We start from the raw sequence: 24,812 nt of genomic DNA on the forward strand, positions 1-24,812 counted from the left end.
CTCCCTCCCCAGTTCTGACGTCATTCTCAGGCCACATCCTCTCCCAGCCATGGACCCGCCCACCCCGTGCGCTGGCCACGCCCGGTGTTCACACTCTCAGAGGCGATTGGTGGAGTAAGTGGGAACCGTAATTTGCCATGTCTTTGCATGTGGTTGGTCAGGCGATCCCGGAAACGAAATGGAAGCAGTGGTGATTGGCTGTCTGACCCCCGGCTGTAGCTGACGTTGTGTTTTATGATTAGCTGTGCTTGTTTCAATACCTGTTGTATGGGAGATCCAGGTCTCTGTGTAGACAGACTAACGTGAGGCAAGTTCGCTGTTGTCGCAGGGACAGGCGAAGGACCCTGGGTATCTGTGTTTTGGTGACTAGCTTCATTCATCCACCATGAGGATCGGCTCCTTGTCATTGAGTAGCATTTGCCTGCTAGTCGTGTACATGCTGAGCATGGTGTGTGCAGGGTAAGTCAATGAATGCTATTGTAAGGCGGAACTATGGAACAGCTTGGTTTTTTATTAGTTACACATCCCTATAGAAGGTTGTGTTACCAGCAGGAGATGTAGATCAGTGACATCCATGGATGTGGAGTGAACTGATTGGCCAGTAATGGGCACCTTCAGGACAAGGTTGCTGCAAATCAGCACATCTACTGTATGTGAAATGACTGAATATACATTGCTCTTATCTGCCTCGTTATCCATTTAGGCCCCTTTCACACTAGTGCGACTTGTCCCGCAATTTTGGACCGCAAAATCGCATGACAAATCATTTTCCATTATTTTCAATGAGCCCCATATATATCAGTGCGTCTTGAAGTCGCACCGACTTCAAAGTAGTTCCTGCACTACTTTGCCACGATTTGATTGCGTTTCGAGCCATAGCCATTGCTTTCAAAATCGCGGCAAAATCGCTGTAAAATCGCGTCGCATAAGTGTGAAAGGGGCCTTAGAAGAATACAGAATGTGGTTGTTCTGCGATTCCCCCTTTTTTTTTTTTTTTTTTTTTGCCTGCCTGATGTAGAATTTCATCAGGTGCTGGCAACTGGAAACCTAAAGCAAACCTGTCAGTATACTAAACATTCCTGGGCAAACCTGTAAAAGATAGTAAGTACTTACCTCTCCTTGTGCCTATGATGCCAAACATTGTTTTATTTTTTGTTTTTTTGAGAAATCGTCCCCTGATGTCTGCTAGGGACAGCCCCCCACCTGACCCTCTTGTCACAGCTGCCATCAGTTATGGCATAAAGGTCAGCAGAAGGACCCATGAGATCCGCAGTCTCAGCTTCTGAATACTGCCCTTTAAGCCTCACCCTGAACTGAGATTTTCCAGCATGCGGCAAAACATCCTAAGTGCCAATAGACTGAGGGTGATCATTACTGGGGGTGATTAAAGTGGAACGTAAGTGAAAAGGTAAGACATGTAGTGGAATGTCAGCGCTCAAAGCCTGCCGAAAAAGCACTTGCCTCTGAAACGCTGGGGGCTGACCAAAATGAGCCCAACTACACTCCACCAACTTAGCAGGAAGTCACTCACCAATGATGTCAGATCACGTCCAACTTTATTAAAGCTGGATACACACTATACAACTTTTGTTGATAGATTTCCTTTAGATTTACCTTCAACTATGTAGTGCAAGGGCCTGCCTGATAACATACAAATTGAAAGTCTTTAGGTTTGACCTCCTATTATATGGTTTTGGTAAATCTAAAGGAAAAAAATCTAAAGAACATTGTATAGTGTGTATCCAGCTTTAGCATACCGCAGCCTTGCCTAAAGCTTACCACACACCTTACTGTCTGATTGCACACTCTTCTTTAGATCTGCCAACAACTATGTAGTGCATGGGTCTGCCTGATAAGATACACTAGGTTGGTCCTTGTATTACATAGTTTTGGTAAATCTAAAGTTGTAAATTTTATGGTGACCCTAATGCCTGGTACACACGATGATAATATTTGACGAACGATCGTCCATTTTTTATTTTGCATGCTAGTCTCATATCGAAAAAGGAGGTTATGAAAATTCTATGATCCTTAGAAAGTGGTATTTTTCATATGATTTTCAGATCGTGTGTACAGGCCTTAAGGCTTTTTTCAGGTGCTTTTTTTCAGGTGTTCTTTGCAGGTGTTTGGAGACCGGCATTGACATTTAACAAAAATGCTTGTAATCTGCCAAAAAAGAAGCTCATGTACATTTTTGAGCTTCAGGAGACAAAATGCTTAGATGTGAATAGGGATCATTGAAATGAATGGGATTTTGCTTGTTGGGCATTTTGAGACTTCAGAGATGAGCGTTTTATGAGCTGAAATATGCTCAGGTGTGAACAGGGCCTTAGGATTACCCTCTCTACGTCTTAGGCCCCTTTCACACTATCCGTCCGTCGGACGGATTCCGTTTTTCTCAGCGGGGGGTCGAGCCGCCGATCCCCCACTGAGCAGGAGGATGACAGCTGTGTCTCCGCGCTGTGTGTGGAGACACAGCTGTCAGTTCCCCATGCATCTCTATGGGGGAAATCGGATGGGAACCAACCGTCGGTCCGTTCTCATCCGATCCACTGGACGGATGGAAAATAGGGTTTCCATCCGTCCAGATTTGACGGATCAGATCGTATGTCAGTGGACATGTCTCCGCTGACATCCGATCCCCCATAGAGATGCATGGGGGGACCGTTCAGATCCGCCAAAAAAACGGACAGGCGGATCTGAACGGTCCGCTTGTGTGAAAGGGGCCTTACACAATGATCACAGATTGTTTAGCAGACAGTTTGAACACTAATTGAGCAGACAGTCCAAGTGTTGGCTGCCCCATAACATCTTTCATGACCAGTGTACTTTAAAGCTGATCTCCAGCTATGATCACTTGCATTCTTCAATTGGTTCAGTTTAGCATAATGTAAATTTTATGGTGACCCCAATGCCTGGTACACATGATGAGATTATTTAACAAACGCTCGTCCATTTTTTTTTTTTTTTTATTTGCATGCTAGTCTCATAACGAAAATAAGAGGTTACGGAAATTTTCGTACGACAGAATAAAAATTCTAAAGGGATGTCATGTCTTGTATTGTATTTGTATTGTGTTTTCATAGGACAACTGGATTGATTAATGGAAAAAACGTACGAGAAACATTTTCGTGCTTGTCCCATCAGATAATTTCAAATGAATTGTCGTGATCGGCTTTCGAAAAGCTGTGTACTAACGATTGGAATATCATACGATCCCTTAGCTGTATTTTTCATACGATTTTCAGGTCGTGTGTACGGGCCTTAAGAATGAACCTATAACGTCTCACCCAATGATCACAGATTGTTTAGCAGACAGTTTGAACACCGATTAAACAGACCATTCAATAGGTGGCTGCCCCATAACATCTTTCATGACCACCGTACTTTAAAGCTGATCTCCGGACTTCCGGTTCCGGCGCCGCATGGAGTAGCTGGTCCCTGAACAGCTCCCGCGGTGTGCCCCTGCAATACGGCTTGTAAAACCTGCCCAGCACCTCCAAATCGCCTCAGGCAACCCCCATCTGCCTCGGGATACCGCACGGACCCGATCGCTGCCCGCCTCTCGTCCCGCCATGGAGCGGGATTTAGAAAAAACGGCCGCAAAGCCTCCGCCAGGCGCGGCGCAAATCGAGGCCGCGGTCGCGGCCTACTCCGGAACGGCGGCGGACTCGGCGGCGATGGACACTTCTAAACTGCCAGAAGGGACCCCCCAGCCGCCCACCACGGCATCATCCTCAGCTCCAGACCCCGCTACTGAGAGGATTGCACAGGCGGTGGTTGCTTTGCTCACCCCCACCATCAAATCATCAGTGGAGCAAGCAGTGACTGCAGGCATGGCTGCTTTCAGAAAAGAGCTGGAGTCTCACTCCCACCGCCTCAATGAGGCAGAAAGCCGGATCTCCAGTGTGGAGGACGAGGTATACCAACTGCTAGGCACGGAACAATCCCAGGACAAAATGAACCGTCTCATCATGGACAAACTGGAAGACCTGGAAAACAGATCTCGGCGGAGTAACCTGAGATTTATAGGGATCCCAGAATCCGTCCAACCTTCAGCCATTCCTGACATCTGTGCGAGGAAGATCCCCGCAGCCCTGGGCATTCAAGGGACCTGTGTTGTGGAACGGGCTCACAGAATGGGTCTCTTCTCAGAAGAACGTAAGACCCCCCGCCCGATTATCGCGAAATATTTGAACTACGCAGACAAATCTGCCATCCTTCAGAAATTCCGCCAAACGCCTCATTTTCAGATCGAAGGTATGAAAATCCTTATCTTTGCAGACTACTCAGTGGAAGTCGCAAAAAAACGTAAGACTTTCCAGACCGTATGCTCTCAACTACATCAGGAACGCATAAAATTTACCCTGGCCTACCCGGCGACCTTGCGCCTACGTGCCCCGAACGGCGATCAGCTCTCCTTTCAGGATCCCACGGAGGCAGAAAAATTTGTCCGCTCACTCCATCATGGCGTCTCTGGTCACAACAACTCGGCTAAATCCCTTTCTTTTTCCAGGCCGGACATTCCTCACAGCCCTAGGAAGGAATCCCCAAAACGGCAACGATACTCCGAGGTGGTTAGCTCCGGCCGCGCTGGCCCCCCCCCGCTGACGCTGCTCAGGTTCTCGTTGTGCTGTTTACCTCTAGTGGGCCATAGGACCGTTTCCCACCGGGCCTGGCTCCCGGTTGGCTCCTGCCGCTCAACGGCTCAAATGGAACGCACGTCCTCTACCCTTGAAGATTGGTTATGTTCATAGTTGGTAATGTATTACCCCTGCTGTTCTTTTGTTCTTTTTCCTCTTTCGTATTGGTCTTTATGCCATGGCTGCACCATGCTCGGTTGTAGGTCGCGACCCAGATTTCTGCAGATGCGATCATTGCTAGGGCTTATTGTACCCCGCTTCGCATCTGGAGGCATACTTGGGGAGCTGTGCTCCATCGCATACGCATGCGGAAAAAAGTGAAGTCCTTACGACTCTGTTTATGTTTTTACTGTGTGTTTTTGGTTTTTCCCACCCAGTTTTCCAGTTTCCCTCTTCCCCGTTCCGTTCTCCCCAGAGGTCAGGCTCCTTATGGTTGCTGTACTTACATGGCATCCCCTTCCAACCAGGTGGCGGTTTCACCCAATTTCTTTACACCTTGCTATCCCCCCGATAATGGTTAGATCCTTCTCAGGTTATTCTACATGCCCGACCCCCACGGCTAGACCATGACGCTGATATCATGGAATGTTAAGGGCCTCAGATCCCCGGCGAAGAGGATGAAAGTCCTGCGGCATCTCAAACGCCTCAGGGCCGACATAGCTCTTATCCAGGAATCACACCTTCCCTTTGCTGACATGGCCCGTATGGAAAAACTTTGGGTGGGTAAGGTGGTGGGATCTGCTGCACTCGGGCGCAAGGCAGGTGTTCTCATCCTTTTTCACAAACGTCTCCAGGTTGAAATTCTTGCGGTGGATGCGGATACAGAGGGCCGCTACGTTTCGGCTCACGTTCGCGTCCACAGTAGGGAATTCGTAATTTCTAATGTATACGCCCCTAATGTTTTTGACCAGACCTTCTATTCCACGTTATCCGCACGCACCCTGGCTCTCCCACTCGTCCCTCATTTGATGGGGGGCGACTTCAATGCTGTCATGGACCCGGTTCTTGATAGATCGCGGTCCCCCTCCGGGACAAGGCCTCGTTTGGGCGACTCCCAGACACCCCTGGCTACTTTAACTGACTCTCTATCACTAACCGATGCATGGCGACATTTCCACCCGACTGACCGGGAATATACGTTCTATTCCCACCCCCACAAGACCTTTACGAGAATTGACTACCTATTCTGCTCTGACTCTCTCCTCTCACTTACACAGGACGCGACTATTCACGACATGGCGATATCAGATCACTCCCCCCTCTCCTTATCCATTGACCTTACCGGTTCCCCTACCGTCCCTCTGGTGTGGCGGTTCCCCTCCTTCTTGGCCAATAACGCTGACTTTAATTCATATTTGACTCGGGCATGGCAGGAATACTCTGCAAATAATGCGAACCACTCCTCCTCCCCTCATTTATTTTGGGAAGCAGGCAAGGCCTTCCTGAGAGGCCGTATTATTTCATATGCAGCTGCGTACAAACGGCACGCTAAGAGCGGCTATAGAAAGGCGAGCGATCGTCTCCGCGAGGCACAACGCAAACTGCTCCTGGCTGACACTCCGTCGACCAGGGAAACTTGGGTTCTGGCTAAACAGAATTTCGACGACTGGGCCGATAAAGTCGAACGTATTCACACAGCGCATCTTGCAGCAACCTTGCACAAGTTCGGCAACAAGGCTGGCAAGCTGTTGGCGAAAATGTGCAAAGGTCGGCAGACACCGACGCACATTGGGTCCCTGCGAGACCCCTCGGGCTTGGTCGACTCCACCCCCCAAGGCGTACAGCGTATCATGAGAGACTTCTACTCCTCGTTATATGGTCCGGAGGACGTAGACGACGCGTCGGGCGATGCGTTTTTGTCGGACACGGGACTCCCTCGCATCAGCCCTGCGCAGCTGGAAATGTTGAACGCCCCAATATCGGCGGAAGAAGTCGAACACACGATCAAACATCTCACGGCGGGTAAATCACCTGGTCCGGACGGCCTCACAGGGGAATTCTACAAGTCGATCACGGCGAGTTTGGTTCCCACTCTGGTGGCAGTTTATGCACACATTTGGGACGGCGGGCCCTACCTACCGACGGGTAATCAAGCTATAATCAAGCTACTTGCGAAAAAGGGTAAAGACACATTAGAGCCGGGATCGTACCGCCCCATCTCCCTGCTCAACCTTGACGTGAAGATCCTATCCAAAATTGTAGCCTCGCGTCTGGCACTTATCATGCCCCACTTGATCCATCCTGCGCAATCCGGCTTCACGAAAGGACGTTCGGCCTCGGCGAACATCCGTAAAGTGCTATTGGTATTGGAACAGGCGCGGTTGCACCCCACCCAAGACCTGGCTATAATCACCCTAGATGCCGAAAAGGCATTTGATAACGTCAATTTTGCCTGGCTGCGCAGAGTTTTAGATACTATGGGTTTCCAGGGTCCTTTTGTCCGACTGATCACATCTATGTACACTTCCCCGACGGCCAGACTCTGCGTAGGAGGTTCTATGACTGAAGACTTTAGACTGTTCAAAGGGACGCGACAGGGTTGCCCATTATCCCCGTTATTGTTTAACTTGGCCATGGAACCCTTATCCAGATATCTCTCCGGCCCTGCCCCCCTACATGGAGTACGACTGGGTCACTTAGAACTGAGGATCTCACTATTTGCAGATGACGTCCTTCTTTTCACATCGTGCCCTTCTGCCGACATTCCCATGATTGTGTCCACGTTTGACGCCTTCAAGAAATGCTCAGGCCTTAAGATAAATTTCTCGAAGAGCGAGATTCTCCCCTTGGGTTCTGGCGCGACCCGCGGGTGGGAATTGGACTCTCCCTTTAAAATAGCGACGCACTCAATCACCTACCTCGGCATAAAGATTGGAAGGACCCCCGCATCCGTCTATGCCCTCAACTATCCACCACTATTCACGAAAATTAAAGGGGAGCTGGAAAACTGGAGGGAGCTGCCGCTGTCTCTCTTGGGGAGATGTCACCTGATCAAGATGGTCAGTTTTGCCCGTATTTTGTATTCCCTCCAAACTCTTCCTTTACTGATTAAACATAAAGATGTACAAGACCTCTCCAGGGCATTCTCCAGGTTTCTTTGGAGAGGGAAGAGGCCTCGCATCTCTTCAAGAAAACTGTGCCTCCCCAGGCGAGACGCGGGTATAAATTTTCCTGATATACGCTTGTATAACCTGTCATGTTTATTGAGAGTAGCACTGGACTGGATATCTGGAGCTTCGCAATTCTCAAATCTCGAGTTGGAATCCCAGATGTCTAGCCCTTTTACATTGGCTTCACTCCTCCATGCCAAATGGGTTCACCTCCCACCCCCACTACGTCATAACCTGCTACTGAAGGACACGGTTATTGCATGGAGAGAAGTGAGGAAACTTTTAAAACTGCCCCTATACTTCTCCAAGCATCTCCCAATTAGGGGGAACCCTGCTTTTCCCCCCGGCTTGGAACATGCAGTCTATAGAGATTGGGAGTCAAAGGGACTGGTCAACTTCATCCAACTCTGCAACCCACTAACCGGACTCTTGCGGTCCTCTGCTGAAATCTCGGAGACATACAACCTACCACCTTCAGATTCTTTCTATTTGACGCAATGCCGGCACTTTATTCGTGGTACGCTATCGAAACCTGATACCAGGCCCAAACTTTCTCTCATTGATACCCTACTGGACTCTGGCAAGTACACCATCTCAGATATCTATAAACCACTTATCCGACAATGCCCACCTACCTCCTTTACCTCATCTGCATCGAACTGGCTTAAAGACTTTCCAGGTGAGGACACCTTACCCAAGATAATAAGCGGTCTCCGGACCACTCTCGGACTCACCCCTAACTCTACGTGGAAAGAAACTCAACTAAAAATTTTCCATAGGGCGCATATCCCCTTTTTATCAGACAAGACACTTGCGGACGCCCATAAATGCCCTCTTTGCCATGCTGAGCGCCCCTCCCTCTTCCATAAATTTTGGGACTGCCCGCTGATCTCAACATTCTGGGACCGGGTACTTGAATTTATAGCTACAGTAACCGACCTATCCGCTCCGAAAGACCCTCTACTATTGCTTTTCGGATACTGGGATAAACGTCTACAGAAATGGTCAAACACTTCAGCCGAACCTCCCCGCTACTGGATTCTAATCACCTTGCTCATCGCTAGACGTCTGATATTAAAACAATGGATAGCAACCTCCCCCCCCCCCCTCATATCCATGCTTCGGTCGGAGCTAACCACACTTCACTCCATCGACCGCCTCAACACGGACTTTTCGGCCCCATCTGCGGCCGATGCCTTCAAAGCCAAATGGAACATTTTCTCTAACTACATCTCTAAACCTATGGACTCTCCCCCTGATGCCTTCACCTTTCAGTTTCACGACACCTCCTCAGATGCAACCCCCTTCTAGCACCCCCCTTCATATGACTAGGACTCTGATCCTGGGCCCTTTCCTGACCCTGATTGCCCTCTTCCTACTTCCCATGAGCAGACATGCTGCCCCCAGTTCCCCTTATATGCGGTTGTATTTTTCACTACTTTGTATCTACATGTCTTCGTTTTATATTGTATTAAACTTGAAAATTTTAAATAAAAAAAAAAAAAAAAAAGCTGATCTCCAGCTGTCATCTCTATTGCATTCTTCAATTGGTTCTGTTTAGCACAATGTAAATTTTATGGTGACCCCAATGCCTGGTACACACAATGAGATTATTTGACGAATGAGCGTCCATTTTGTTTTTATTTTGCATGCTATTCTCATATCGAAAATAAGAGGTTAAAGAAATTCTCGTATGACAGAATAAAAATATCGGAAGGGATGTCTTGTATTGTATTTGTATTCTATTTTTGGACGACAACTGGACTGATTAAAGGAAAGAAATGTACGAGAAAAATTTTCGTGCTTGTCCCATCAAATAATTTTAAAGCTGATCTCCAGCTATGATCTGTATTGCATTCTTCAATTGGTCCAGTTTAGCACAATGTAAGTATACATATCTCATACCTGAGGAGCTTCTTCTATAAAGAGAAAAGTTTTCAGGGATTGCCTAAAAGTGGATAGATTAGGAGATAGTCGGACAGGTTGGGGTAGTGTATTCCAGAGGATGGGAGAGGCTCGAGAGAAGTCCTGGAGGCGAGTTTGGGGAGAGGTGACAAGGGAGCTAGAGAGTAGGATATCTTGGGAGGAAGGAAGTGGACAATTTGGCTGATATTTTGAGACTAGGTTAGTGATATAGCTAGGGGCAGAGTTGTGGATGGCTTTGTAAGTTATTGTTAGTATTTTGAATTTGATTTGTTGGAAGAGTGGCAGCCAGTGGAGGGATTGACAGAGAGGGGTATCAGGCGCTGAACGATTGGTAAGGTTGATGAGTCTGGCAGCAGCATTCATGATGGACTGAAGAGGGGATAGCCTATTTAAAGGTAAGCCAATGAGGAGGGAGTTGCAGTATTCAAGGCAAGAGATGACCAGGGAGTGAATTAGGAGCTTTGTGGTTTCATTGGTTAGAAAGGGATGTATTTTGAAAATGTTGTAGAGATAGAGGTGGCAAGCTTTGGAAAGTGATTGGATGTGGGGCCGAAAGGAGAGTTCAGAGTCCAGGATTACACCTAGCACCCTGGCATGTATGGATCAGTGGATGGTTGTGCCATTGCTCTTGACAGAGAAGTCAGGGGAAGGGGCACAAGAGAATACAAGGCATTCTCTGATTGGTCAAGATGGAGAGAAAGGGCAGTGTTATCATGATTTACACTGTGTCCAATCAGAGGACACCTTGTATTACAGGAAAATAATGCAGGGCGTTCTATGAATGGCAGCAGTTCCGGGTTAGCAACCCCCCTGTGCTCAGTTTCCAGAGGGGAAGCCACTCCCACAGAACCTGAGTTATTTTGAGGGGACAGCAAATTTACACTGTTATACAAGCTGTACACTCACTACTTTACATTGTAGCAAAGTGTCATTTCTTCAGTGTTGTCACATGAAAAGATGTAATAAAATAATTACAAAAATGTGAGGGGTGTACTCACTTTTGTGAGAAGCTGTGTATGATGGAAACCCCCAATTTAAAGTCCTGGGCTGACTAAGGCAGCCTATACATTTGTCATTATTTTATTTTTTTTCTGTTTACCTAGCGTTTTGAACAAAAAAATAAAAAACCAAGAAGGCCCCATTTCCACCCATCCACACATTTGATGTTGATGGGGGCATTCTCCCTCCATGCCATTGTGTTCTGACGGCGGGGAGACTTCCCTGCCATCAGAATACAATGATTAGTGCTGCTGGCTATAGGTAGCAGCACTGATCGATCAGGATTAACTTGACAGGCTGGTTGTACAGAAGTTGATCAGTGGATCAATTTATGTGCAGCCAGGGTATCCTATACATAGATCGAAATTGTAAACCGTGAATGGTCGGCTTAACATCTATCCTCACTATAATGGAAAAAGAGGTCTGTGTAGGACAGATGTCAATACAACGCCACACATTGGCAGGCACAGAAATACATCGCGGCTCTTTGTGTCTGCAGCGGTGGGTTGCTGTTCTGACACCCAATCTGTCCTAAATCTCTCAGATGAATAGAGATCTGCTGACAGTTTTAGGCCTCATACATGCATGCCTACATACATACATACAGCCTTTAGCCCCTGTATGTGAGATCCCAGAGTTTTCATGCAGGCACAGGTGCACCATCCAGCCACACTTGTGGCAGCCTGTAAAGGTCTATGAGAGGCTGAAAGCTGCTGCGGCTGGATGGTGCACCAAAGAGTACTAAAATTTAGGGCAGTATGCACCCAGGGACAAATTCTGGATCACAAGAAGTCTGCTTTCCTAGCATTCGTCCATGGGCTCATGCAAGCCTAAAACTTAAGTAATGCCTGGTGCGCTGTCCAGCAGCAGCTTTCAGCCTCTCATAGCCTTTTCGGGCTGTCAACAGTGGGGATGGATGGTGCACCTGTGTCTTCCGCCAAAATAAAAGTGTCCATGATTTCATGCCCAAGGGCTAAATGTCTAGTGAGGTCTAAGATGGCTGCAAAGTGTGTGTAGAGAAGTATTTGCTTATTACTTGGCATGTGCAGTGACACGTGAATATTGTTTAACCTGCTGAATCACTAATCTCATAATAGTAAGTTTGAAGCCCTAATTTGAAATGCAGAACACCTCTAGAGTCACGCTTACCTGTGTCCCCAGTGCAGTGTGTAGGGGTTGTGATCAGTGTTGTTCATGTGTAAGTAACCATTTCAGTCCTTGTGTATTTATTTTCCTTATGTACACAGGACCTGGTTACAAGCATCAATCCATGGAATCCAAGTAGACAGTAACAAGTCAACAATTGCTGCTTTGAAGAACGTTGGTGGTATTAAGAACTACTTAATGAAGCTTACCTAAATTGATCATAAAGGATAAGAGCACTTTAAAACAAGCCTCCCTACCTTGCCTAAATGACCCTACTTCCCCCACTTCCCAAGTGCATACATGCCTTGATCTGATGGACTCGGCCTCTGGTGTTTCGAAGGTCTTCTGTCGATGGCCAGCCCTATGCAATACCTTCCTGTCATGGCCCCATTTCCTAGGCATCGCCTTCCTCGGAACACAGCCCAATAGATTCACTAGGGAACTAACAAACGTGCATTCAATTTTTATGTATCTAGTGGAATCAAGCCTGTTTTGCTGGAAGTTGCTTGTATTCTTGTAGGATAAGGGTACCTTGCATTAAAATTGATTACCTTGCAATAATTTATTGGCAGGTAAGTTGTGTTCTCCCATTAATTGTGTAACCATTATATGCACCGTGAACTGAAGAATGTAAATTTGTGTTTGCTATAGATGTTAAACTATGACATATAATATTAAATGTACTAAAGCGGATTTAAAGTCCTATTTTTTTTTTTTTTTTAATTAAACGAACATTATTCCATAATGTATCAGTATGCGTCACATATTGGCACGTTATGGCAGACCTACCTGTCAAACACTGCCCTCCAGCATGCTTTCTTCTTCTTCTCCTGGTCTTTCTTCCGGGTTTGGACTGTTCAGCTGCTTGAATGGCCCAGCTGGGATCATGTCATACTTGCAGATGGCATAGAGGGGTGCCATAATTGTATGCTAAGGCTTGGTGTACATTACCACTGTCAAAAAATCCTACCTGTCAGTGTTTTATTTATATATATATATATATATATATATATATATACATTACTGTATTTAGTGGCAATGTCATACCTGCAAAAGTTTTGCTTAGAATAATATCCATTATGGCATACATCACAATTATTTGGGAACATTTCTATAATGAAATTTAGCTGCTGGGTTTAAGTACTTAAAGGGGTTGTAAACCCTTGTATTTGTTTGTATTTGTTTTTTTTTTTGTTTAACAAGAATAAAAAAAATGCCTATACTTACCTGTTCTGTGCAATCGTTTTGCACAGAGCAGCCCCGATCCTTTTCTACTTCTGGGGTGCCCTGCCGGCGCTCCAGGACCCTCCTCCTCATTGGGTGCCACCATGAAAAGCTGCTTTGCCTGGGGACACCCTTGCGGGTTGACTCCCAAGTCCTGCTGCTGCTTCCATTGACACAAGCGGGGTATCGGCCCCACCCCCTCGCTCCTGTGTCACTGGATTTGATTCACAGCAACGGAAGCCAGCGGCTCCTGCTACTATCAATCTGTCCAATGAAGAGAGAGACGGCGACTGGAGCCGCTGCACTTGTGCACATTGCTGGATCGGGCTTCGGTAAGAAAAAGGGGGGGTCTAGGGGGAGCTACAACACAGGTTTTTTACCTTAATGCATTAAGGTGGAAAATCCTTGAGGCTTTACAACCACTTAGCATGCAAACAACAAAGCAGAATTATGTCATGTAGTAAAACACCACTGTAGATAAAGTGATTTTAAACCCAAAACAAAAATGTAATAATTTGCAGTTTACTAAGTCTTAGATGTGATGGCTGCATTAGTTTGCGATTGTTGCTGTTACTACTTAAAAAGTGTTAGCTGATGACAAGGCTGCGTATGTGTCGGCCATTGCCCTCCCATGCCTGCCTGATGAGACCGTCTCGGACCTGGAAGTGCCGATCTCAGTTGACGAGGTTATGGCGGCTATTGCATCTACCCCTTCCGGCAAAAGTCCTGGCCCTGACGGCTTTACTGCCAAATTTTACAAGGTGTTCGGCACTCTGCTGGCCCCTTTTCTGGCTCGGGTCTTTAACTCCATTCCTGACGGCTCGGATTTTCCCCCTCAGACGTTGGAGGCCCACATATCCCTAATTCCAAAACCAGGGAAAGACCCCACAACGTGTGCCAATTACAGACCTATCTCTTTGATTGGAATCGACCTTAAACTTTATGCTAAGATCCTAGCGACCCGACTGAAACCATTATTGCCGGACCTTATTCATATGGACCAAGTGGGCTTTGTCCAAGGCCGAGAAGCTAGGGACAATACCCTAAAAACCCTCCTGCTTACTGATTATGCCCGCTCCCGAGATATACCTTTGTGCCTACTGACGGTGGACGCAGAGAAGGCCTTTGACCGTGTTGATTGGCATTTTCTGCGTCTTACCCTGGAACAAATCGGTCTCGGCCCGATGATGCTAGCTAGAATTATGGCCCTCTACAAGTCACCTTCCGCTAGGCTTCGGATTAACGGCTCCTTGTCTCCTACCTTCAGTATACACAACGGTACACGTCAGGGTTGCCCCCTATCTCCGCTTCTCTATGTACTAGTAATGGAACATCTGGCTGTTGCTCTCCGTAATAACCCCAATGTTTGCGGACTGACCATTGGCCCCATACATTCTAAACTAGCGCTATTCGCAGATGACTTACTGCTATACGTTACCTCTCCTCAAAGGTCCCTCCCTGCGATCTTAGCCGAGTTCCGCGACTTTGGTCTTATGAGCAACTTTAAAGTTAATCATTCTAAATCGGAGATACTAAATATCTCCATGCCTACATCGACCCTTAAGCGTATCTCGGACACGTATCCCTTTAAGACGGGATCCTCCTCCGTTCGCTACTTGGGCGTCAATCTGCCTTCTGACCCGACACGCCTCTTTACTGACAATCTTGTTCCACTCTTCACTAAAACCCTATCTGACCTGTCTACGTACTCCACGAAACGCTTGTCTTGGTTTGGGAGGATCAATGTTCTGAAGATGGACATCCTGCCTCGTTTCTTATACCTCTTCCAAGCGCTTCCTGTTCACATACCTGCATCCTTCTTTGACAAGCTGCGTAGAACGCTTTCGAGATTTGTATGGCTCCATAGCCGACCCCGTCTAAAGTATGCGACTCTCACCCTTCCGAAGTCTAGAGGGGGCACCGGTATCCCGGACTTCGCTCTCTACCACCGGGCGGCGACCTTGACGCGCTTGGTGGATTGGTTTCACAATGCTCCCACTAAATTGTGGGTGCAACTTGAACGTTTTCTTGCCCCTTTTGATCTCAGGGCACTTCCCTGGACTCCGGTACATCTTCGTGGCCACGTGTCCTCTTTCAACACTTTAACACGCCAGACCTTGCGGATTTGGGATTGCCTGAATAAGTCGGGCCGTCTCTCAGGTCCTCAGGGGCCCATGACGCCCTTCTTTGGCACCCCAGCGTTCCCCCCGGCGGCCTCGTGTTCTAGATTTGGACCCTGGACTGCGACGGACCACCGACGGGTTTCCCAAATTCTACGGACTGACCCGACCTTGTTGACGACGACTCCTCCTACCACATCCGACGGTGCTCCTGTGAGCTGGCTGCAGCGCGGCCAGGCTCTCTCCTATTTACGCTCCCTGCCCTCACTGACTGCTGTTAGTGGTGACCCTTCGGAATTTGACTCTATCTTACTCCAAGATGATCCCCCCCCCACGCACACGGTGTCTCTCTTATACTCCCTACTCCTCTGCGCCCTCCGCCCTGACCTGCCGAACTATACTGCTGCCTGGGATGGGGACCTGGGGCGAGCCCTTTCACACAACGATTGGTTCAAATGTTTTGCGTTGACTCACTCCCTGTCTCCGGCAACACAGGTTCAGGAGAAGGGGTTCAAACTCTTGAGCAGATGGTACAGATGCCCTTCCTCGATTTCCTATATTGACCCACTTCAGTCGGACCAGTGCTGGCGTTGCTCGTCATCTAGGGGGACGCTCCTACATATTTGGTGGGAATGTCCGCAGATCCATGAATTGTGGATTGGAATTATTGCTCTCTACTGCAGGCTCCGGGCAACCACAGTCTCCGCGACACCGCAATTGGCCTTGTTGTCCCTGTTGCCCGGTTCCTTCCGGTTGATCAAGCGAGACATCTTGCGTTTTTTCTTGGCGGCTGTTAGGACGGTAATACCCAGACACTGGAGAACCACGCACGTACCTTCTAAACTTGAGTGGGCTTTGGAACTAGACCGACTTAGGGATATGGAAAACCTGCTGGCGCGAGAAGGGGGCAGAGAGGATCGGTTCTCTGCTGCATGGATATCTTGGGACATGTTCGGATGACTTTAAATCCTGGCTCGAATCACCTGTACTGCCGGGTGATGGGGAGCGGCAGTGGGGCGTGGGCGGCTCCTCTTAATCTTCTCTGCTTTCCTCATCCTCTTGGCTTATCTCTGTTTTCGCTCTCCTGCTTTATCTCACCTTCCTTCTCTTTATCTTTTTGGTTATGCCACTGGCGTCACACGGCTGTCCTTTTTTGCGCTACCTTGCTGGTTTTGAATGCTTCTCAGCGTAAGACCTGAGTATTTACTAGTGCCTTACACACTTCACAACATTTTCTCATATGATGCCAACTGTAGCAACGTCTCTACCAGTGTTATCCTTTAGTTGTCCTCTCTCTTGCTTATGTTGACCCATGTTACGCCAAGCTGCTGTTTGTTAAGTTGCGACACCATTATCCTCCAACGGACTTGATAGTTTGTTGCCTTTCGACACTAATAATAATTGCAGTAGACATTTATTTGTAGTGCATTATGTGATATGACTGTGGAAAATTGTTTTTTTTCTGTTTGTTACTTCCTTCTTCGATCTCACTCATCTTCTGTAAAAAACCTCTTCCTCAATAAAATCAGATTGAACTAAAAAGTGTTAGCTGGAGTTTTGGCTTTACCTTTTTAGGCAGTTACAGAAACGGTTTTCTTTTTTCCTTTTGGGATTAAGGTTTTAACTAAAGGAATGAAAGTTGGCAATTTGTAGGCAAATTAAATAAAAAAAGTACACATTTTAAATTGTTTGCATCAACCTTTTATATGAGCAGTCATTCTGGTCCTATAAGTAAAATATGCCTTTGGGTTTATGTTTATGGGCTACAGACATAAGTTACAGATTGGGGGTGAAAAAGTCTGCATTGTAGATCAGTCTGAAATCCAGTAGTTTGAGGAAAGTTTGGCATACAGAATTTTTTTTTTTTTTTTTAATTTAGAGTTAGTCTTTGTCTCCATTGCGCGTTTTCCCTCACTTCCTGTGTTGGTGACTGTTAACTTGGCAGGAAATAAGGGGAAATACTCCCAAAAGGGAATACAGAGAGCAATAAAATCCTGACAGAGGTTCTAACCCTTTCTTCTCCGCTGTATGCAAAACCAGGGTTTGCTTGGAGTAACTCAGTATATATGAGGCTGAATAGAATATTTTTTGTGGGATTTGATCTGTTGTTGAACGTTTCCAGTTTCTTTTAATGAGATATCTCCTTAACTAGTTTGTCTCTATGATATGACTTTAAAGTGATTGCCACTCTTTTTTATTGTAGACGTGATTTCTATAAAATTCTGGGCGTATCACGATCAGCTAGTATAAAGGAGATAAAGAAGGCCTATCGCAAGCTAGCTTTGCAGTTGCATCCAGACAGAAATCCAGATGACCCCCAAGCACAAGAAAAATTTCAAGACTTAGGTGCTGCTTATGAGGTTGGTATTAAATGTGTAACCTGACCATACATCTTATTGTGTATTTGCCTTGGAACTCTGGGTCCTGTATCTGCATGTTTACAAGTTTAAATTTACTCACTGTGCACATTTCCTCCCACAGCCCAAAGATATACTGAAAAACTAGTTGGTACCTGACCATTTTGGCCCTACTGGGTTCGTGTGTGTGATTGTAAGTGTGGTTGTAATGATGGATTTTAAAGTTCATCTGTGCATAATTTGTTGGCGTTGAGAAAAAATTGAATGGAAAAAAATCAGATATGATCTAGTCAATGCCTAGTCAATCAGGTATGATCTAGTTAAATGATATATAATTGTTTCTCTTCTATTCATTGACAGACATAGCTTCATGTTCTTCCCCACAGAGTTATGCTGCCCTCTACAGGAGTAGGACTAGGCAGACAACACAAAAGCTTGGCTACACTCCATGGGCTGTCTTCGGCTAGCAAAATCCCCCTCTCTGCTTAGAGTTACTCAGTTTTTTGTTTGCCTAGTTCAGGAGCAGGACCTATTCTCCCGGTCGGGCCCTAGGTACTAGCATTTGTCTATCTTTTTGCTGTTTGTTTTTGGATCCTGTTTTTGTCCCGTGGAGATCTTCTAGCAACTGCGGGGCTGAGTGACAGGCTGGACTATTGCAGTTCCAGTGGTCCCCTCAGCCTGGTCAGCGAGCGCGTGCAGACCATAGCTCCGCGCTCGGTCAGCCAAGACATAGCCCCACTGGACAGTGGTTGGCTCGTGAGTTAAACGTCTCACAAGGTCTCATGCGACCGGGTCTTGGCCTGAGTTGCAGCGTTCCTTCTGGCCGACTGCTCCCCCCACTTCGGTGGCGAGGAATTTTTATGTCTTGGGAGTGTTACCCGCACACTTCGCCTTGATCGGTAAGTAAGGGCCTCCTCCTCTCCTTCCCTGGATATGATGTGGGGCAGGGGTACTTCCTGGGGTGGTTGGTCACCGCCCCCCCCCCCCCTCCCCACCATCCCTAGGGTGGCATTAAGCTGGCTCTAGAAAAAAATATAAGTATATCCGCGGATGCCGGACGCCGGGTGAACGCGCTTCCAAGTTCACGATGCGTTCCACCCGGAGCCGGAAGTGGCGTGATGCGATCAGACGTCCCGAGGTCCGGCTTCTATGTTTGTATCTGCACGCTCTGCTACAAGAAGATGTTTGTAAGTTTTACTCTTTAATAAACATTTCCCTGTTTCAATATACTTCACTATGGAGCTTTTTCTCTCATCTTTACATGATTGATTGGAGCTATTTGGAAAGTATATATCTAATGGTGTTCCATTGATTATTTGGCTGGATAACCTTTGAGGAAAACTATCTGATCCTGGCATTCATTTATGGTTAAAGGCTCCTTTGACCCCTTATAATTGGGTCCACCCCATCTGGTAAGCAGCCTGTATCACTGGGTGACCCTGGTTTTGGTGGAGGCTATACTATCAGAAGGAGCACATACAGAGGACTTTCCAGCCTGCATTATTCATTTTGGACTGCCTGCTGTGGTTTTGCTTGGACTGAATTTACACAGATCATATTGGCACTGTATTTGATTTGAGTTTGTTGGTGGATTCATTTTCATTATTATATATCAACATCAGTTGGGTTATGGATAACCCATCTATTCACTAATTTTGTTTACTGCATAGTTGTCTATTTGTTCACAATATAATCACATTTACTATTTGGTTGAGCGCAACTATTATATTTTATATATAATTTTTGTCATTTGTCACGTTTTCACGTTCACGTTGGAGCTCCCATAATTTATCTAATTATACATTTTTATTTGTTTTTCAAACTATATATCACTATAATCACGGTCCACTGCGCGGGATTGGTGGTGCTTAACACCACTTTTTTTTCCATTACCTGAATTGGCTTGTGTTTAGCCTTGGGTTTGTTATGCCCACCGCTCTTGTTTGGCACTGCATTGAAGAATATGGAGCTGTGTCTGTCAATGAACGGAAGAGAAATAGGATTTTTGTACTTTATTGACTGACACAGCTCCATATTCTTCACCACAGGGTTATGCTGCCCTCTACAAGAATAGGACTAGGCAGACAACACAAAAGCTTGGCTACACCCTGTGGGCTGTCCTCAGCTAGCATAATCCCCCTCTCTCAATTTTGTAACAAGCAGTAAACGAAGCATAAAAAACTCCTTAGCGGTGTGGGTGCTGTGTCCGTCAATGAACTTAGAGAAAAGGATTTTATGGGGAGTACAAAAATCCTAGTTTTCTGGATGTTGGTTAAAAATTATTTGTCCATTGGGAGATGTTTTCCAGGTCTGCATTACTTTGACATTTTTTTTTTTTAAATATCTTCAGCCTGATTCAGCATTTTCAGTACTTTTGCCAATTGTATCCAAGATATGGTTTGGAATAATCTGATCATCAGACCTGTCAATTGAGTTATGTAAACTTTTTGTCAGGTGATCACAGGAATAGGGGGTGGACATTATGTTCATTTGTGTTTTTGGGTGGTCTGGCAGTCAAGTGACATGCCTGGTTGACATTCATAATGCCCTTCAGTATAGTAAATTATCGGATTAATGCAAGGGTTTCCAAACTTTTTCTAACAAATGGCCAGTTTTCTGTCCTGCAGACCTTTTAAAGGGGCCATGCAGTAAACAATGCTTCAGGCTTGGTTGTCAGTGGGAGTAAAAATATTACATAACACCTGTGATCAGGGGGAGGAATAATGTCCTATGTTTGGTCTTGGTGAGAGGAATAGTGCCCCATGGTTGGTGCTGGTAGGATGAATAGTTCCCCCATGGTTGGTGTCTGTGAGATGAATAGTTCCCTATGGATAGTGTCGGTGTGAGGAATAGTGCCCAATGTTCGGGGTCGGTGGGAGGGGCTGTGCCCCGTGGTTGGGGTTGGTGGGGGGGCAGTGCCCCGTGGTTGGGGTCGTGGGGGGGGGGACAGTGCCCCGTGGTTGGCATCGGTGGGGGGGGCAGTGCCCGTGGTTTAGGTCTGTGTGGGGGGGGGAGGACAGTGTCCTGTGGTTGGGGCTAGTCAGTGCTCCAAAGGTTGGTTAAAAGTTAGCAATAGTGTCCTATGTTTGGTCTTTGTGAGAGGAATAGTGCCCCATGGTTGGTGCTGGTGGAATGAATAGTTCCCCCATGGTTGGTGTCTGTGAGATGAATAGTTCCCTATGGTTAGTGTCAGTGTGAGGAATAGTGCCCTGTGGTTGGGGTCGTGGGGGGGGGGGAACAGTGCCCCGTGGTTGGGGTCAGTGGGGGGGGGCAGTGCCCGTGGTTTAGGTCGGTTTGTGGGGGGGGGGGACAGTGCCCCGTGGTTGGGGTCAGTGGGGGGGGCAGTGCCCGTGGTTTAGGTCGGTTTGTGGGGGGGGGGACAGTGCCCTGTGGTTGGGGTCAGTGGGGGGGGGGGGGGGGAGTGCCCCATGGTTGGGGCTAGTCAGTGCTCCAAAGGTTGGTTAAAAATTAGCTAACGGCCTCAGTAGGGAAACCACTGGACTAATGAATAGTGTAAATGGGCTTTTGAGATCAATTTAATGTAATGTTAGCATCAGGTCACGAATAGATATTTTTCCTATATACAATAAACCTACATTCACACCTTAGCAGAGGGGTTTGTTAAAAGCTTTGAGCCCAATCTGCAGTCCTGTGATACTTAGTGGTCCCAGAGTCCCAGTGGTCAGTGTTTTTCCTTGCCTAGGTGCTTGCTGCTTAGCACATATCCCTAAACGGTGTAAGAACAATGTTTCGGGATTATGGCTCTGCATCATGTGACCTCACTCTGTTCCCGGTCCTTTGTAAATGAAGTGGTCAATGATGGGTGCAATCTGTAGCACTGTACATACCCTAGGAGGACTGTCTCATTGTACTTTAGTATGAGAACTGTGGAACAGTACCTGGACAGCTGTGATTAGCACTGCTGCACCATAACATGGAACGCCATAGCCACCATTAAAAGTCAGGCCAGTGAAGGAAAAATATCTATTTGGATGGCAGCTTGTTAAAGCAGACCTTTACCTTGACACATTTTGTAAACAGGCTTTTTATTGCAGAAGAGACCCGCTATAATACATTTGCAATAAAAACTTCTTAACTGCTTGCAAACTTCTTTAAAATCTACACTGACCTGTGCATGACATAAATTGTGCAAGCTTGTATGGATTTCTGCTGCTTAATTAATGCTGAAGCACTAAATGTGCATGATGTTTAGGCACATTTAGCAGCTTTTAGTAGCGTCAAAATTTTTTTTTCTGCCCAAATTCTGCTGTTTCTGGACGCACTGGCAGTGGGTTTCTTTTCCTGCCAGTAAAAGCCTATGTGTGCATGGACACCTAGGCTAACATGCAGGAGAGTTTAGAGGTAGGAAAAATAAACATCAGCTGCCTCTAGAAGCAGCTGTAAGAACGTCCAGTGTGCATGAGGCCTTGGACTGAAAATCGTTTTTTTGCCAGGCTCCATTTATTTACTGCAAGACCTAAAAAGATAATGGCTCTCTGATCACTATTTCAATGCCTGACCACACAGACACATATGGGAAAGTAGAGCTTGTGCAAGGCAGGGGCAGAGAAAATTGCATACAACTCTGGTTGTACAAGGACTGATTTATTTATTTTATTTATTTCAGGTACTTGTATAGCGCTGTCAATTTACGCAGCGCTTTACATATACATTGCATATTCACATCAGTCCCTGCCCTCAAGGGGCTTACAATCTAAGGTCCCTAACCCACATACATACACAGTAGGGACAATTTTTTTTATACAGGATCCAATTAACCTACCAGCATGTCTTTGGAGTGTGGGAGGAAACCCACGCAGGCACAGGGAGAACATGCAAACTCCAGGCAGGTAGTGTCGTGGTTGGGATTTGAACCAGCGACCCTCTTGCTGCTAGGTGATACCAAGTCAAAGCATTATAATTAGAATTCAAAATAGATTCCTCAGAGTAATTCTAATTGTTTTATTTATAATGTGTTGGCTTTCTCATTTTTCTTTTTTACAACTGAGAAAACATGGAGAACAGATTGTTTTATATTATACAGTCATTCTTATTTCTCTTTGTATGGATTTTTTGTCATTTTGGTAATAATTCTCTTTTTGTATCTCCAGTACAATATTTTCGTACTTGGTACTCCAATTAACAAGTTTAAAAATGTGCCGCCTATAAAGATACATGTATAAAGTATTTTATCAATAGACATAATTATTATATTTTAGGTACTTTCTGATGAAGAAAAGAGAAAGCAGTATGATGCATATGGAGAAGAAGGACTTAAAGATGGCCATCAGGGTTCTCATGGTGATGTATTCTCACAGTAAGTCGATCTCTATAACATGATTTGACCTGCTGTATACTGCTATATGTTAAGTGATTACAAATTACAAAGCTCACTTAAACTACAAGTAAAACTAAAGGCAATCTTCTTTTTTAATTTTGAATAGAGTAGGGAAGGGTTAAAACCACTGTCTGTTTTTTGCCATTCACTGTCTAACCTGTAGACTCAAGAGGAAGTAAGGCATCAATGTGATGGAATCACAGGAACAATAGCCCCAATGGCAGATTTCTCCTCAATTCCTGTCCTGGTGGCAACTCACAATTTTGGATTTACCTTCACATTCATTACCAGTGACATTGGTGTTCAGAACAATTAGACTGACAGAATGTTCCCCAACAGGGAATCAAAGACCGTAGGAAATACCTGGCAGAGGTTAGAACTCCTCACCGCTCTATATTATAGCTTTGCCTTTAGTTCTATTTTATTAGCGATCTTAGCTGAATGTACACTAGATCCTTATACAGCCCCAATGAGGTAGAGGCAAAATGGCAGTTCCCAGAACTAACTAAGATCAGTGTATAGCTTGTATAACAGTGTAAAGTTGCTGTCCCCTGAAAATAACTCAACACACAGCCATTAACCACTTGCTGAATGCCTACATGGACAGTACTGCGGCAAAGTGGCTCGTTAAGGTCTGGCGATGTAGACCTACGTCCCCAGACTCTCCCCTCTCTCGGCGGCGCACCCGCACTGCCGGAGGCTCGCTCCCACTGTATTCAGACACAGTGGGAGTCGGGCCAGGGAAGGAGAGGCTGTGATCACCGCCGCTCTTCCCCGATCGTCAGGGATCGAGTGAGGAAATCCGCCCGCTTGTGTAAACAAAGCGGGCGGATCTACTATGTAACAGACAGTGACAGATTACAGGATTCAGCATAGCTCTTTTTTTCAAAAATGTAAAATCGCACAGGTGATCAAATACCACCAAAAGAAAGCTCTATTTGTGGGGGAAAAAAAGACATCAATTTAATTTGAGTACAGCGTTGCACGACCGCGCAACTGTCCGTTAAAGTAACGCAGTGCCGAATCGCAAAATATAGCCTGGTCAGGAATTGGGTAAAATCTTCTGGTCTTAAAGCGGTTAAAAATACGCTCACTGAGAATTATTTTGACAAAGACATGTAGCTAAATACATTTTGGCTTAAATATATGACAAAAATTGAATATATTGGATATTTTTGAACTGTCAAAATGAAAATGTCAATTTTTTCGCAAAATTTCCGCTCTTTTTTTATTATATCGCAGAAAAAATTAAAAGCGCATAGGTGATCAAAAACCACCAAAAGAAAGCTCTGTTTGTGGGGGAAAAAAGGATGCAAATTTTGTTTGGGTACAGCGTTGCATGACCGCGCAATTGTCAGTTAAAGTCGCGCAGTGCCAAGTTGCAAAAAGTGGCCTGGACGTTAAGCAGGAAAATCCTCCGGTCCTAAAGTGGTTAATGGCTAAACCGCTGGCAACAAAAGTGAGTTCACCCCTAAGTGAAAATGTCTAAATTGGGCCCAATTAGCCATTTTCCCTCCCCGGTGTCATGTGACTCGTTAGTGTTACAAGGTCTCAGGGGTAAATGGGAGCAGGTGTGTTATCGCTCTCACTCTCTCATACTTGTCACTGGAAGTTCAACATTGCACCTCATGGCAAAGAACTCTGAAGATCTAAAAAAAATAATTTTTGCTCTTTATAAAGATGGCCTGGGCTATAAGAAGATTGCCAAGACCCTGAAACTGAGCTGCAGCACGTTAGCCAAGATCATGCAGTGGTTTAACAGGACAGGTTCCACTCAGAACAGACCTTGCCATGGTCAACCAAAGAAGTTGAGTGCACATGCTAGGCGTCCTATGCAGAGGTTGTCTTTGGGAAATAGACGAGTGAGTGCTGCCAACATTGCTGCAGAGGTTGAAGGGGTGGGGGGTTCAACCTGTCAGTGCTCAGACCATATGCCGCACACTGCATCG

General features: G+C 46.1%; 1 protein-coding gene across 1 annotated transcript in view; it reads left to right on the forward strand.

The window, feature by feature from the left end:
* Window positions 1-323: 323 nt before the first annotated feature.
* DNAJB11 (DnaJ heat shock protein family (Hsp40) member B11) overlaps window positions 324-24,812 on the forward strand; it is a 68,665-nt gene continuing 44,176 nt past the window's right edge. The window contains exons 1-3 of the mRNA XM_082260571.1: window positions 324-459; window positions 17,372-17,528; window positions 22,745-22,842. Of these exons, the coding sequence (XP_082116697.1) occupies window positions 386-459; window positions 17,372-17,528; window positions 22,745-22,842 (329 nt within the window). The 5' untranslated portion in view covers window positions 324-385. The remainder of the gene's footprint in view (window positions 460-17,371; window positions 17,529-22,744; window positions 22,843-24,812) is intronic.

This window comes from Pelophylax lessonae, assembly GCF_965119305.1.
Source record: "Pelophylax lessonae genome assembly, chromosome: 6".
Taxonomy (NCBI): Eukaryota; Metazoa; Chordata; class Amphibia; order Anura; family Ranidae; genus Pelophylax; species Pelophylax lessonae.